The sequence below is a fragment of the Propithecus coquereli genome, unplaced genomic scaffold (genome assembly GCF_000956105.1).
Source record: "Propithecus coquereli isolate 6110/MARCELLA unplaced genomic scaffold, Pcoq_1.0 Scaffold557, whole genome shotgun sequence".
NCBI lineage: Eukaryota > Metazoa > Chordata > Mammalia > Primates > Indriidae > Propithecus > Propithecus coquereli.
In genome coordinates, this window is record NW_012151474.1 from 1,252,247 (window position 1) to 1,268,353 (window position 16,107).

General features: G+C 68.4%; 1 protein-coding gene across 1 annotated transcript in view; it reads left to right on the forward strand.

Annotated features, from left to right (window-relative positions):
- Positions 1 to 16,107, forward strand: part of ZFPM1 (zinc finger protein, FOG family member 1) — a 70,601-nt gene that overhangs the window by 26,053 nt on the left and 28,441 nt on the right. The window contains exons 3-9 of the mRNA XM_012657662.1: positions 4,013 to 4,131; positions 5,460 to 5,564; positions 6,871 to 7,014; positions 8,010 to 8,135; positions 9,837 to 10,015; positions 14,943 to 15,071; positions 15,841 to 15,893. Of these exons, the coding sequence (XP_012513116.1) occupies positions 4,013 to 4,131; positions 5,460 to 5,564; positions 6,871 to 7,014; positions 8,010 to 8,135; positions 9,837 to 10,015; positions 14,943 to 15,071; positions 15,841 to 15,893 (855 nt within the window). The remainder of the gene's footprint in view (positions 1 to 4,012; positions 4,132 to 5,459; positions 5,565 to 6,870; positions 7,015 to 8,009; positions 8,136 to 9,836; positions 10,016 to 14,942; positions 15,072 to 15,840; positions 15,894 to 16,107) is intronic.

Here is a 16,107-nt window from a genome sequence, read left to right on the forward strand (position 1 = left end):
CTGGGGACCCCGCTGGCAGGTTCCATCGGCGCAGGGCCTGGCCGGGCACCCAGGAGGCTCTCCCTCCCCCGCCCGGGCCTGTTAGAATCGCGCATTCCAGCCCGGTGTTGAGGGGCGTGGGCGGTGGCAGCGGGTCCAGGCTGCAGGGCTCGGGGTGCGGCCACTGCGCCGCCCTCTGGGCCCCAGTTTCTGTTCGTGGAGCAGCTGGACTGGAGGGAGGGACTCGCCGGTGTCGGCTGCAGACCTGCCAGACCCAGGCCGGGTCCAGGCGCAGCCCCTGCGGGAGGGCAGGGCCGTCCCCCTCTCCTCTGTCCTGCCGTGGCCCGAGCTGCCCCTCTGCCCAGCGGTGGGAAAGTCTGAATCTGTTGCTATTTTCTGCCTGTTATCGGCCTTATCTGGCGGCCGTGTGCCCAGAGGCCAGGCCCCCCGGCGGTGTTGCGCCCCTCACTGCGGCCCAGGGCCAGCAAGGGGAGCTGGGGGTCTCCCCTTCTCCCCCATGGCCCTGCCCAGGCCCTGCGCTGCCCTCGCCTCAGTCGCCACCCCGCCCCGTCCTTCACCACGTCCACCCACAGGGGAAGATGAGGCACCCCCATGAAGGGCGGAAACCATGGCAGCAGATGCGGCGACGGCCTTGCGCCTGGGCTCAGCACCCACCGCCCCGGCCCTTGACCAGAGATGTTGACACCCCCGTTGTCCATGGGGACACGGCTCAGGGAGGAGTGTCCCCCCAGCCTCAGTGCCCTGCTGTCCCTCTGTGGGACTGCTTTTCCCTGACCCCGTGCTGGTGACCTCCTCTCCCCAGCAGACCTCCACTTGCCACTTCCTCCAGGAAGCCTCCCCTGATGGCGCCTCTGCCTCTTCGTCCTGGCCAAGGCCACGCTGGCGTCTCTCCCTCTTCTCTTGGGGGTGGGTGTCGGTCCCCTCCAGAGCTCCAGCACCGGGTGCAGGGCTGGCGCAGTGGGGGCTCAGGAAGGGGCGCCGAGCGGATGGGGAGGGTAAGTGAACGTGTGGTGTGTGGGTGGAGGAGCAGCGACAGGAGGCTGGGCCGAGTCTGCCCCCGCCGCCGGGTCAGCCAGGTGCCCCTCTCCTGGCTCTGCGCCACCCGGGGATCCGGGGTGCCCTGTGTCCACCCTGCCTCGCAGCCGCCTGCACCCCGCTTCTGCTCTGCAGAATCAGAATAAAGGGGCCCAGCCCAGCGAGGCCTCACGGAGGTGACCCTGTCCCGGGCGGGCACACGTTGCCCTTGTGTGGGGGGAGCTTGCCCAAGGCCACAGCGCCTGGGGACCGCAGGGACCTCGCCAGGAGCCTCAGACGCCCCGTCCGGCCCCGTCTGGGTCCCACCCGGCGGGGGCTGCAGTCCGGGAGCTTCCGTCCCCTCCTTAGCGGCCACGCCGGCTTTCGCGGGGGTGTCGTGCCACAGGGGCCCCCCAGCACCTCGACATCAAGCGGGAGGGGCTGCGTTAATTGTCGGCGCGGACTCGGAAGGGAGTTGGGATCACCCCGCCGCACAGAGCCTGTCTCCGTAATTCAGTCTTAAAGCATGAAAAAGGGAGTTGATGAAATTCCGCTATCAGCTCTGAGCCAATATGCAAAATATCTCACCCCCAATCAAATAGCTATTATGTTTTCATTTCCATTTCGGCGTCCGGCTTAATGAGCAGGAGACGGATGGGCGCGCGGGCGCCTGCTCGCCGCGATAACCCGGGGACTCCGGGCACCGAGGGGCCGAGCCCAGCACGGCCCTGGCGCTGGTGACCGCACGTGGCCGGCGGGCGCCCCAGGCAGGTGGTCCTGGGCGGGGAGGGCGGGGGGCTGGCGGGCATCGGGAAGGGTGGAGTGTGGTCCTGTCTCGACGCCCCGCCCCCGCTTCCTCGCTGAGGGCCAGGCTCGCGTCAGCCGTCCTCTGGGCCTCAGTTTACTCATCCGTAAAGGGGGCATGACTCGGGCTTGCCTCGGGGGTTTGGGGCATGTGTTGGTGGGTGGGACTCATGCCAGGGCCACCCTCGGGGTCCTGCCTCCCCTCTGCCCATCCCCGGCACACCCCCCTGCTGTCCCCCTGCCCCTCCCTGCACACACCGCCCCTCACGCGGAGATCTGAGCCAACGCCAACCTTGGCACCTCCGCTCCCACCCTAAATGAAGGCAGGTCATCCTCCCCGGGCTCCGCAGGCGTCAGGGAGGCGTCTGTGGAACGGGGGTCTAACAGCTCACGCCTGCCCTCTCCCAGGCCTGCGGGCTGCTGGCGGTGGCCGTGGGTGGTAGTGACCGCTGTTTGCTGAGCACTTACTGTGCGCTGAGCCCCGGTGACGTGGGTGGACAGTGCATTTTGTCCTGTGTGCTGGGAGCCACTGGGAGTCCCGTTTGTAGACAAGGAAACCGAGCACAGAGAGGTAGAGTGACTTGCTCAAGGTCACACAGCCAGGACACAATATGCATCCATCAACCTGCCTGGCTGCAGGTCAGCCTGGACCAGCTGTTGGGGGCCTGGGCAGAGCGGGTGGTCCCCAAAGGGCATCTGAGGAGGCAGCAGGATACAGCTGTGGCTCGAGGATGCCCCTGGCCAGCGGGGTCCCCAGCCACCCCTGGACCCCAAGTGTGCACGGACAGGGCCCAGCAGGGATGGGGCCGCACGCTCCGGGCCGAGGCGGCCCAGGGCAGAATTTGCCTGCCGCGTCCCAGCGCGGCTGTGCGATTTGCGGCCGGCGGTGTCTGCGGCATTGTCAAGGCCGAGGCAATTGTGCTGGAACTGAAATTAGCCTGCAGCCTCTCCACGCTCATTGTCACGGCTTTGTGCGGCGCGCGTGCCTTTGTTCTCCGTAAATGGGAGAACCCGTCACACTACCACACGCTTGGGGCCTCCCTGGGTATCTGCGGCCCCCCCTGGGAGGGGCACCAGGCGTCAGGGCTGCCTTCCTGGGGCGCAGCAGGTGCGGGCCGGGGCGTGTCTGCCGTGGGCCCCCGTGGTCTGGTCCCCGACGTCCCTGAAGACAGGCGGCCTCAGACTCATTTGCCGGAGCAGGCGGCCGCGGCCGAGGCCCTGCAGCTGCCCCGCAGGAGGGACCACAGCTCTGGCGGAGCCTCTGCCAGCTCCAGACGAGCCATAGAAGAGACTTCTAGAAAGAGGCAGGCAGTTGGGCTGACGAGTGTGGCCACCAAGGCTGCGGTGGCCGAGGGCCCCTGACCTTGGGGACAGGCAGTGCCAGCGCAGGGCTGACCCCGCAGGCGGGGGAGGGGGCCGGCTGCCGCTGCGGTCGCGGCGTTCCCTGGAGCGTGCCGAGGTCACGCGGGTCAGGGCTCCTGTCCCAGGGGCACGAGTCGGACCGGTCTGGGGCGTGCCGTGCCCAGCTGCCGTGTGGGCGCGCTGATGAGGGACCGCAGGCCTTAGCCCGGGGCTGGCTCCTGTGTGGTCTGAGCCCAGCCCCTGCTGTAATCACAGCTCTGCGCTGCTCTGGGGAGGCCGGGACTCGTGGTCCGGAGCTAGACTCCAGAGGGCTGCAGCTGGGAAAGCAATCCTGCCACCCCCTGCCTGGGACCCTCCATGGCTCCCCAGTGCCCCAGGATTAGGGTCCACTCCTCCCCGTGGCCTCTGAGTTAGCGAGGTCAGGCCTCTGCCCTCCCCTCGGCCTCAGTCCGGCCACACCCCACCCCAGCCTTCCTCTCCTACCCTCCCTGGCCCGCCCCCCGGCCTTGGCACGCTGCCCCGTCTGCCCAGCTCTCTGCTCAGCTACTGGTCCGGTACCAGCAGGGTTGTCACCTTGGAGACCAGCTGCCAGCATCTCCCCTCGTTTTTCTGTCTTTCCCTCTGTCGCCTCCCTCCCTCATTGCACTTTTACGGCGTTTTTGGTCTGAGCCCGTCTCTGGTCCTGGCCGCCCCCCGCGGTCCCACGCGGTCTGGCAGTTGGGTGAACCTCGGGTCCTAGAACGGCGTCTGGCCCTGGTGGCCGCAGTGATCAGAGAGGGACGCCAAAATCCAGATAGAACATCGGCTTTCCCCTCCGCGCCCCCCGGAACAGCCGCTCTGGAAGTCACCTGGGAACCGCGTCCCAGCACCGCTTGCCGCCCGCAGCCCCTGGGGTCTACGCTGACATGAGCCGCTTCTGCGGCCAGTGTGGGACGCCAGCCTCGGTGACGGGTGGGCAGGTGTCCCAGGCACCCGCAGGCCCCTCTTCCTCCATCTCCTGCTTTTCCCTGGAAAACCTGCGGGGGTCGGCCGGGGCCAGGAGGACACCGGGGACTTGGTGAGAAGGGTCCGGCCCTCTGTGTGTCCCTGGGGTGGCTCCGGGTTTCACCATGTTCCTGGAGGGTCATGAGGAAGGTCGGCACGACCGAGCCACAGAGGCACAAACCCCGGGCAGTTCCTCATCCGCTCGTCCGCTTGCCCCCAGGGACGGGGAGCTCACCCTCGCGAGTGGTCATTCCGCCTTGGCTCAGGCCTCCCCCAGAGCCGCTGCTCCGACCGCCCACCGTCCAGCCCCGCCGGGCTGTGAACTCGCAGCCGTGGACGGGTTCTCCTTTTCTCCTGCTTGTTTCCTTGAAACGAGGGGCTTGGCTGCTGCGGGGGCCGTGGCCTGGGTGCCCCCCCTGCCTCATGCCGTGGGCGGGGGTCGGGTCAGGCGCTGCAGAGGATGAACTTGGGAGGTCATGGGGGCAGGGGGTGACCCCATGCCCGGCTGCTGTCTCTGAGCCACAGGACCGGGGCCCTGGGGAGCAGTCAGAGGTAGGGCGAGGGGGACACGTGGGTGCCAGCGTCCCGCAGTTCCCCGAGGTGACACCGTCACCTGACCACAAGGGGAGGTTGCATCCTGACCTGTGGGGTCAGGAATGGCCGCCCCTCTGTGGGCCGTGAGGACTTGTCTCCATCTGCCTTGTCACCTGTGGAGACCCTGGTGCCCCAGTCTCTGAGGGGAGCGGGGTGAGAGGGTCCCCAGCTTGCTGCGGATGCCTGTGCCCCGCCAGTCACTCACTCACCCGACCGCGTCTGTGCGCGCCTCCCTTCTGCGGGCCTGCGCTGGGCGCTGGCGCCCACCCCCAGGGAGTTCCCAGACCGTGGGGACAGAGTGGGGGGAGCCCTCAGGGACTGGGGGCCCCGGGAGGCTTCCAGGAGGAGGGCAGGCACGGGGGCACGGGGCAGAGACTGTATCTACCCCCACGCTGGTGCTGGGGGAGCAGGTGGGAGAGAGACACAGGAGGGGCCGGGACCTCATGCTGGCGGTCAGGGAGTCCGTGTGGCCGGCAAAGGTCAGAGGGCAGGCAAGGTGACCCCGAGGCTTTGCAACTGTTGCAGGGGCTGGGGGTCGCCTGGAGGCCGTCCCCTCACGGCCTCTGACCTCAGTGCGGCGGCTGATCCCCGCCTCCGCCCGGGCACCCGGGGCCGCGCCTACACGGGGAGGGCTCAGGAGGTCGGGGGTGGGGGGTCTTGCCCCAAAGCACATCACGGACCCCCTCGGGCTGTGTCCGCAGGTTCCCTCGGAGACATGGAGTCCAGAGAGGAGGTCCAGGCCACGGACGCCAGCCTTGCAGAGCGGGAGGCCGCGGCGCCCGAGCCCCGGAGCCCTTCCAGCGCAGGCGAGTCTGGCGGAGCCCTCCCAGCCCCGCGTCCCACACCCGGTGTCTGTGGCCGACCGTGCCTGGCGCGGCCAGGACAGGCCAGGTGTCTTGCAGCCAAGGCCTGTCCCCAAGAGGGCCTGGGGGGTGGCAGACACACACCTTAGCACGCGGTTTGGGAAGTCCGGCCCCTTGTGCTGCAGACGGGGAGACTGAGGCCTGGATGGAGGGCCCCAGGGTTAGTTGGGGACTCATAGGGGCCCCTGAGTAACCTCGGGAGAGCCACACCCCCTAGCCTCAGTTTCCCTCTATGACATGGGGATCCGAGGCCTTCCTCCTTGGGGGCTGTGGGGCCTGCCGAGCGTCCCGCTTGCCTCCGCACGCGGTTAAGGCGCGCACCCATTTTGCAGACAAGCCAGTGAGGCCAAGAGAGGTTGAGTGACCTGCCCAGGGTTGCGCAGCCTGTAAGGACTTGAGTAGAGACGGCTGACTCCCCATCTGCCTGCTCGTCACCCTGCTCCGGCACCCCACACTCCCCTCGGGCCCTCCCGGGGGCAGGGCATTTCCCAAGGCCCTCACCCTCCGGAAGTGAATTAACCTGACTGGGCCCAGGTACCCGCGGGGGGCCAGGGGTACCCCAGACACCCGGGAGGAGGGCCTCAGAGGTCGGCACCCGCACCCGTTTTCCGGGGTCTGAAAAAGCAGCGGCCAGTTCCTGGGGGCTCTGCCTGGCCTGGAGCTGCCCCCCCACTAGCAGCTGCTCAGCTGCGAACCTTTGCACGCAGAGTCTGAGCCGCTCCCCCGAGTCTGACGGGGACATCACCACAGCCAGGCCATCTGGGAGGGCGGGGAGTAGGTGGTGTGTCCAGAGTGAAGGCGAGGTGGGGGTGGCCGAGGAAGAGCCCTGGGGGTAGGTGACATTGAGCAGAGACCCTATGGACGTACGGAGCTGCCCATGTGCCCCAGGGATGGGCGTACCAGGTGGTGGCACTGGCAGGTGCAAAGGCCCTGGGGCAGGATGGGAGGCAGGCACAAAGAGCTCTGCAGGGCACTACGGGGTGCCAGGGAGAGGCTGGGGGGCCGTGGAGATCCCAGACAGACTTTGGTCCCTGGTGGATGGGGCTTCTCGCTGGACCCCCCACCCCGGCATCTTCAGTCTCAGTGTCAGAGTCTCTGACGCGACAGCCACAGGCCTGGAGCCCACGGGCCTCCTCCCCAGAACACGCACACCCAGCCGGCCGGCCCCGGGCCCTCGCAACAGCGAGGCCCTTGGGTCCCAGGCCTGGGGGACTTGAAGCCAGGCTGCCGTCACCCTCAGCTCCCCTAGGGATGCTCCCCGCCCCCGACGTGCTGCTGCTCATTGTCATCTTTGCCGTCATCCTCACGGTCGCACGTTGCCCGGGGATGCAGCCAGGACTCGGCGGCCTGTCTCAGCCCTCTCTGAGCCTCCGTGTCCGCATCTGCGGGCCGGGTGCGAGCCCAGCAGCTGTGGGGAGAGGGCACGCCTGAGGCGTGTGCAGTGCTCCCAGGTGGCCGCTCCCGTGGCCCTGCCACCGTTGTCACCGTGAGGTGCTGCCAGGCCGGCCGCTGTGGGAGCCTGATGGAGGGGCCGCGCCAAAGGGCAGGTGGCGCGTTGCGGGCGGACTTTGACCTGGGCCGGAGTTCCGGGGAGCCGGGCTCCCTATCTGATCTGGGGGCCGGGGCTGCACGGGGGCGGGGGTGGGGCCGCGAGGGAGCTGGAAAAATCAGCCAGGGCTGCACCTGGCACAGGCCTCGGCGATAATGCCGCGATGGGCGCGATAAGGCGGCGCGGGAGAGTATCTGCCGCTCAGGCGGGTCCGGCGTGGCTCCCTCGCGGTGGCTGGAGCTCAAATGCCAGCCACTTTGATTTATAGCCAAAAATAATGGGACTTTTATACTGCGTGATTGATTTATTTGATGTTAATCACGGCCCTTATCGCGGGCATTAATAATCTGCTGGGCGCGTGACGTCACCAAGGGGGGGCTTTATGGGAGCTCATCGATTGGGGGCCGAGGTGGTTATCAGGCCCGGCCGGGAAGGCAAATATGCCCTTTGGGCTGGAATTGGGTGCGGGGCCTGGTGTGGGGCCCCCAGCTGCCGGCAGAGGGGACAGGGAGCTGGAGGCCACACATGCGCCCGCTGGCCTGGGCGTGCCGTAAGCCGTCCTGTGCTCTAATTATTAATAGCAGCCGGAGTAACAATTATTATTACGGCAATTAATGATGGGGATGAGGGGTTTTAAAGGCCAAGAGGAAAATTGGGATGTCTCCGCCCTCTCCCTAGTTAGAGCAAGCCAGGACGGGCCAGGACAGGGAGGTGACTTTTTTGGACCTGTGCTCGCCCACCCTGACCTCCCACCCCCACCTCGGTAGCCCTCCCCGCCGCAGGGGGGCGGCTTGGGGCCAGGTCTCGGCAGGGATGTAATGACGATCTCTTCTCTGCAGACGTTAAGTCACCCCCACCGCCACCACCCCCCACATCCCCAGGAGGCCCCGAGGAGACTGAGGGGACGGAGCCCGGGCCCCGGGAGGAAGAGGAGGAGGAGTCGGGCAGCCCCTGGAGCGGGCCAGGTAAGGCGAAGGAGGGCGGGGCGAGGTCGGGCAGCGTTGCGTGCCCAGGCTGGAGGCAGGCGCCCCGTGCCGGTGCCCGCGCTAGATCCCAGGTGGACGGTGCCAGCAGGTGCGCTGGAGCCGGGTCTGGTCCGGGCTGTGAAAGGCGGACACGGGGCAGGGGCAGGAGAGCGCCCAGGAGGCGGGGACAGTGGGGCAAAGGGGGCTGGAGGGGGGCCGCGTCTAGAGCCTCCTGGGCCGGCCTTCCCTGCCCGGTTGGGATCCGGAGCAGTTTCAGGGCACCAGGCGGGGCCGGGCCTGGGCGGGGCAGGAGAGGACCCCGCCCCTCTCCTGGGAGGCTGCGGCCGGGAGGGCCTGGGCCACCGGAGCGTCCTAGGGCTCTGCAGCTTGCAGCTGGAGTTCTGACCCCAGAGATCCTGCAAACGGGTTCTCCCTGTGGCTGCCCCTTGGGGACTGCGTCAAATTCCACCCACTGTGAACACGGGAAAGCCCAGGCCATTAGGCCGTGTCTGTCCTTCCTGACTGATCACTCACGCGGCCTGGGCGCCTGGGGTGGATTTCCGGGGCTGCCCACCGAGGCCCTGGCGGGGCGGGGTGGGGCCGCTGGCAGGTCCTTGGAGAAGGGAGGGAGAGGACGGAGGCTGAGTGCTCAGGCCGGCACATGTGTGGATGCAGCAAGCACGTATGGAGCACCTGCTGCATACCAGGCATACAGCTGGGAGCCTGAAGAGTGTGCGAGTCCACGTCTGTGGAGCAGCAAACGGGGACGTGGGCGTTGGCGAGGGCCTTGCCGGCTGGGGGTTGGGGGCTTTGCTGAGACAGGACTGTCAGGGTGGTCTCCCGGCAGGGTCCCAGGCCTGGGGAGCAGGGCGCGGGGGCTGACGCGTGCTGTCTGTGCAGGCGCCGAGGGGCCGCGGTGGCTGCAGCTGTGAGGTCCCGGCTTGCTTAGCACAGCAGGTCCCACGGGGGGTGGGGCCAGAGAGGGAGGGGCTGGGCTGCTGGCGCTGGAGCATCGTGGCCACCAGTCCCTGGGGCTCCCCCTGCCTCCCCCAGGAAGGGCCGGGCGTCCAACACAGCAGATGCTGGGGTCCCACACGTCGGGGCCCAGAGATAGCAGGAGAGGGCCGGGTGCCCTGGCGTCTTCTCCCCACCAAGGAGCACCCACCAGGGGACAGGCCCGCAACTCGCCTGTCCTGGGGTCTCAGGCAGGGGCCGGCACCCTCCCTGCTGCGTCGGCATTGCTCTGCTGGTCTTACACGGGGGCCTGCGCTGACTGCCTCAGTTTCCCCTGCTGTAGAATGGGTAGCACTGTGGGCCCCCCCCGCAACTCCCTCAGTGGAAACTGCCCGTGGGGCAGTGGCGGCCCCCACTCTGCAGGGCAGGAGGCCCTGGCTCTGGGCGGAGGGCCGCGTCCTTGGTCTCAGGCTGGGGAGCGGCAGGGCCGGGGTCTCATCGGGGGTCTGGCCCCAGAGCCCAGCTGCGGGCTCCTGAGCGTGGGCGTCCGTCCTCACCCCGCTTGGTGTCTGGACACCCCTGGGGCGCCAGGTCATTGCCCTGTTTTCCAGGTGGAGAGTGGAGGCCCAGGGACAGGGGCTGGACCGGGAGGGCTGGCCCAGGGCTCGGCCGTGGTCGGGGCTGGGGCTCCCGGGCTTCCTGTGCTATTGCGCCCGCGGGCCGGAGGTGCCCTATCGGTGCCCGCAGATACGGACTCGGGGGCAGTGGGCGGCAATGGGCAGATATGCGGCTGCGCCAACCGCCGCAGCGGCACCGCCTATCATGCCCGCACAGGCCACGCTATCGCCCGCCGGGAAGCCAGGGGGGCCCAGGGGGCTCTTATCTCCCTGTGTCGGCCTGGGGCACCGGGGCTTCGTGGGCGGCGGGTCAGCGGCCCTGAGGGCAGGGCCTGGCCAAGTGGCCCGAGTGCAGCAGGGCTTGGCCGCCTTCTACCAGCCCTGGGTCCTCATCTGTCTCCCCGTCTCCCCCCATCTCCCCCCATCTCCCCGTCTCCCCCCATCTCCCCACGTCTGCTTCCTGACCTCTGGTCTGCAGCATCTCCCAGCCCCGCCGTCCCCGAGTACGGGCACGGTGCAGGCCCAGACCCTGCTGGCAAGGCCGGCCGGGGGCAGCATCCTCCTCCCCTCTCTGGGGCGAGGGAGGCCTGGCTCTGACCCGGCGCACCCTGTACCACCTGGCTTCGGAAAGTGACTGGGCCCGAGCCTCAGTTTCCCACCCGTCCCGTGTGAGGTGGGACCCAGCCACGTGGGATGACCTGGAGCCCAGGGCTCGGTTCTGAGCAGGTGCTGTCCACGCTGGCCGGACCTGGGTCATGGGTGTCCTGGGCCCTCCACCCCGGCCAGACCCATCTCCCAGGGAGGGCGGCCAAGACACCAGCAGGGCAGAAGGCGCCAACGTGAGCCCAGCGGAGAGGCCCGGGCTGGGTGCTGCCCTGCGGCTCCACGGTGGGTGCGGCGAGGCTGCCCTGCCTCGTGGGGGTCAAGGCTCCAAGCAGGTGGCCTTGAAGACCCCAGGAGGTGCCCACATGCACCAGGCAGAGGGGGGCACCCCTCTCTGCTCCCCAGGGGTACCTAGGAGGCCTCGACACGCTGCAAAGTCCAGTGAGGTCTTGGACGTGCAAGCGCTTTATAAACACTAGAGTGCTGCTCCCGGGGCCTGCGACTGGCCATCATCATGGCTTCCTGTCATCTCCTGACCCTGTTACAGCCCCCACCCCAGCTCCCTTCTGCCTCTGACTGATACCTGGTGACCCCAGAGCTCCAAAAACGTGCTGGGGCGGTGCTCAGTGCGCGTTGGTTTCCACTCTAACGAGTCCCCAGCATTGCCACTGCGGGCGGCTGTCCCAGGGTGCCGCTACCTCAGACAGAAGCCCCCGAGCTGTGCCGAGAGGCAGAAGCACAGACCAGCAGCCCTAGCTCTGCTGAGTGACGCAGGTGGCCGTGTGGCCTCTCGAGCCTCAGTGTCCACGTCTGTAAAATGGACCTGCGGGAGCAGCCGTCTCGCAGGGCCACGTGAGAGAGCAGAGCCTGGCGGGAGCACGTGCCCCGCATCTGGGCTGTCATCCCTGCCACCTCACCACTCGTCTGGCACTGAGGCTCCCGGCTGGGAGCCCGGGGACCCATCTGCGGTGACACTGCAGTGTGGCCTCTGCGTCCGGCCTGCTGCGGGGTTGGAGGGCTACAGGTGAAGACCATGGTGGTGGCCGGGGCAGAGCCACCGGGGGACGTGTGCGGAATGCCAGCGGCAGTCACCCGCCAGGCCCAGAGCACAGGACGGCCAGACCCTTCCCTCCCAGAGATCCAATCACATCCGCAAATGAGCCCTGAAGTCCATGAGAAAGTGGTGATTCCGAGGGGGGACGGCCTCAGAGGGGCCTCCCGGCGCGGGAGGGGTCTCGTGGCCAGGGAGAGGGTGCAGAGGCCCCGCGGTGGGCAGGGTGGGGGCAAGGTGGGCGTGAGCTGCCCGGGGGCCTGTGCACTTTGACTCCAGCAGGGCGGGGGACAGGGCAAGGCTGGGGACAGGGCTGAGACCTGACTGGTCTCATGGGACCCTCTGGCTGCCCTGTGGACCCGGAGCCCCTCCTTGTCTGTCCAGGGAGGCACCCAGGGTGGGGAGGGCGGTCTGAGGCCTGCTGCTACGGCAGGACTGTCTGTGTGGCGCCATCCTCAGCTGGGAGCAGGAGGAGACCTCAGGAGGCCCACGTGGGCTTTCCGCCAGCGCTGCGGGTGTGGAGCAGCGCAGGGCAGCCGGGCTCTGTGGGTGCAGGACGGAAGGTGTTGACGGGGGTTTGGGTCAGGGAGGTGAGGCGGGAGGATCCCTTCACCCGTAAGTGTCTCGGGGCCTGGAGCTCTTTTCTGGGAACCACCTGAGTTACAAAACAAAGTCCAAGCGGGCAGAGCCTTGAGCAAGCGGGGAGCACAGGTGAGGCCCACGCCTGGGCAGCGGGAGCCGGGGGACAGCCCAGAGCCAGCATGGTCACCTGCGCACGCAGTCTCCCGGGAACGCCCAGAGCAGCGGCACCCTGGCTCCCGCCCTGAGCGTCAGCTCTGCGTGGCGGTGCTGCCTGGCCCAGGGCACCCCTGGCTGCACCGAAGCAGGGCAGGGTCCTCGGTTCTGGAATCCCCCAGAGGCACGAGGAGGCCACCTGGGCACGCTGCAGTGTTGTCTGCCGTCCTCGGGGGTTGACGCAGACCTTCTCAGTGGGCTTGGAAAACATATCGTGGCCTGGCCTTCTGGAAGGGTTTTCCATGAGGAGGGACTAGCCTGGCAAAGCTGAGCCAGTGGGAGGCTGAGGGGTGGTGGCAGCAGGTGGGTGGTGGGTGCAGGTGCGTGGTGGGCGGGGTTGCCCCCCGACAGCTGGCCAGGGCCTGGCTCTCTCCTGAGGGCGGGGGCTGGGGTACCCCCAGCTGGAGCCAGGCCTGGGAAAGAAGCCACGCGGGGGTGGGGCTGGAGGCAGCGTGCGATGGGGACACTCTTCGTCTGTGCCGGTTCCCGGGGGTGGCAGTCCAAGTCCCTCCTGGAGCAGACCACCCCCCTGCAGGGTCAGGACCCACAGCCCCGCCCCGCCCCCCCTGCCTCTGGGGCGGAGTGGGGCCTGCTCCCCAAAGCCTGGGCCTTGGGCAGGGAGGAGCCTGGGGTTCCCTGAGCCAAGACTGAGCAAGGGGCCCTGCCAGTCCCCGAGGCCCCTGCCTGGGGTGTCCCCGCTTCAGGCTGAGGCTCAGAAGTCCCAGCTGCCCTGGACCAGGAACAGAGAGAGACCGACACCCACACACCGCTGGGCCGCAGAGCAGGACAGGGCGCCGCGTGCTCAGGACTTGACAGCAATCTTTGCTGAGCGCCGGCAGCAGGTGTCGAGCTAACTCTCAGCACCGGTTATCTCTGTGGTCCTGCCAGGGAGGTGCTCGCGGATCCCATCTTACAGTTAGGGAAACTGAGGCTCGGCCGTGGAGGGTGCAGCTGGGGGGTGCGTGGTGCCGTGACTGTGGGGGCCTCTGGGCTTCGTTTGAGTGCCTGCCCCGGCCTGGGGGGCCACGCACGTGCCCCTGGCCTGGCTGTTTGATCTGCAGGGCCCCAGAAGTGGAGTTTGATTCACCTGTAAGCATCTCGGGGCCTGGAACTCTCTTCCCCGGCCTTTCCCTTCACTCCCAGCAAAGTGAAATCCGACGGCCGGAGCATCGGCTGATGCCTCTTCTGTCCACGGCTCCGTCCCAGGCCCCGGAGGCAGAGAGGGAAGCTGGCCTTGTCTCTAGAACACTGCCAGGCGGCAGAGTGTACACCCAGGGGTCAGGGCCGGGTGTGACAGATGGGAGGGCCAGCAGCACTGCAGGACGACGGCCTGCCCCTGTCCCCAAGCTGGGCCTAAAGGACAAAGCAGAGTGGGGCAAGGGTGTCCGGATGAGGAGCTGCCACATGCAAAGGGCCTGAGGCTTGAACAGCGTGTGGTGGCTGGAGCATTAGGGGCCGGGGGATGGGCAGAGACAGCACAGGGCACTGGCGGCTCAGGTTTGGGCTCTGTGTGTGGACTGCAAGGGATGCCTCAGTTTTCCTGGCTGTAGAGTGGGGACACGGAAGGGTTTTAGGAGGCATCTGGTTGGCCGCAGGGCAGTGAATGGTCAGAGTGAGCCATCCCCGGGAGGAGGCGTCTGCCGGCTGTTTCCTGCTGGGGCCTCACCGGATCCCCCGCCCCGGGGTCCCGGGGGGCTGCTGGAAGCCGGGAACCCGCGCCCCCCAGTGTGCGCGAGGGCGTCGGGCGGTTATCTGGGCTGTGCTGTCTGGCTAATCTCGCGGCCGGAGTTTCTGTGCAAACCTCAAGGTCTGTTATCGGCGGCGGCCGAGGCGGGCCGGCCTGTGCTGACGGACAGCCGGAGATGGGCAGATACCCGGCCACGCTCGCCCTCCCGCCAGCCCACGTGTGGGTGGGAAAATCATCCCAGCTATTCTGTGCTATCGCAGGCCTGGCGCTGCCGCCGATAGCGCCTATTTGTCTTAGATTAGGGGCGGGGGAGGGAGGCCGAGGATGCTGGGGTCGGCCTGGGGTCAGCCCCAGAGACCAGGCCCAGTGGCTGGATCGGAGCCACCCCTCTGGGCGTCCCAAGGAAGGGGGTCCCCACGGGCCATCCCCGGCCCACTGCAAGCCCTCCTGGAGGGACATGTCCCTGAGACCCGGGGGCCTTATGCCTGTCCTGACCTCCTCAACTGTGGCCAGGAATCGGAGGTGGAGCTCGACTCCCGGGGCCGTGCGTCTGCGCGGTGGGCACGCTTCCCTCCCGGCGTCCACGGAGCATGCTCAGGGCCGGCCTGCCCCCTACAGGTGTGCCGTGGGGGACACAGGACAAGGTGTCCAGGCCGGAGTGGCCAGGAGCAGGAGGGTCGTGTTCCTCCGGCCAGTCCCCGGGGCCTGTCCCCAGTGAGGGAGCGAGCCCAAGCGGTCCCGCCCAGAAACACCATGTGTCCCAGGGAGGGGGTCGGGGCCTCCCTGTGCTGACATTGGAGCCACATCCCAAGCGAGTGAAGCGACAACCAGCGGCTGACTCCGTGTAGCCGGCGCAGGCGCCATGAAGTGGAGGCCCGAGGCCCCAGGGTGCGCCTGGCCCAGTGGCGAGTGCAGGGTGGTTGTCTTGGAAACCGGGTTCAGAGGTTACAGGCTTTGGCCAGCATGGCTGTGGGTCACTGCCAGCAGGTGGACACCTCGGCCGCCCGGGCCCGGCCTGAGCTCTTTCCCTGATGCCCTCGTCCCCTCCTAGAGCATCGGGCCCTGGCCAGTGGGGCCCGCACCCCGGCCTGTGTCCGCAGCGGAGCGCGGGACCACCCTCTCCAAGCCAGGCCCTGCGGGCGGAGCCCGGGGCCCACCCACAGCCCGAGCCCGCTCCCCCGTCCACGGTGCCACACAGTCCTGACCTGGGCCACGGCTGCACCCCGGAAGTACTGACTTCCCGCCACAGGCCCTGGCCACATGGGAGCCGCCTCCTCGGCCTAGTTCTGACTCCGCCTCCACGGTGGGGTCCAGCAGCCACGGGAGGAGCAGGCCATCAGCAGAGCGCGTCCGCATTCACTCACTCCCTGGCACTCGTACTAATTGAGCACCTGCTGTGTGCCAGCCCTGCCTTAGGCACCAGGGTCTGGCATGCACAAAGCAGACGCAGACCCCACCTCCTGGAACAGCAGCGTGGCGGGGAGAGCAGTCGGCAGGGAGCCCGGACCGTGGCCAGGACACGCGGGCTGAGACATGCGGAGCCCGTGGGGGCTGCCGCAGAGAGCTCCGCAGCCAGGGAGCAAGACCCGTGCAAAGGCCCTGGGTGGGCCCCGTCTGGAGGCCGAGGGGTGGCAGGAAGCGGGGCCATGGCAGAGCCTGGTGCCAGCAGGCACTGGGGCAGCTCCGCCATGGGACGGGGGAGGTTTTCCCTGGATCCCGCTGGCCACTCGAGGGAGGGACTGTAGGGCTCCCGGGCAGACGCAGGGGACGCGGGGAGAGGATGGACTGCGGCACAGCGCTGGCCGAGCGGCCTGGAAGCAGGCGCCAGGGACCCCACTCAGATGTGGAAGCCGAGGCCGGAGAGGTCGGGCAGCCACTCGCTCCTGCTCGGGGGAGGGGAATGGGCAGCCAGCCCGCGGCCTGCCTCCCGGGCCCATCCACCCCTCCCAGACCCAGCCCCTGGGACTCCCCCGGCTCCCTGGCCCCCCTGGGGGGCAGACACCCCGTGAGGAGCAGGGGGAGCCCTCGCTCTCCAGCCGTCCCGGCGGCGGGTGGGCCTGGCCTGGCCGCTGACCTCACCCACCTTCCGGGAGCGGCTGTCTGTGGCCAGGGCAGCCTATCTCGGTCACGGGCCCTAATCGAGCCCGGCTTCCTCCTCCGCCCTCCGCCGGCTTCCTGCCCGGCCGGCCCAGCCCTCCTGACGCCAGCAGCCGGGCCCACCAGGCCTCACCTGCGGGAGCCTCGGCGCCACCTCCCGGAGGCCTC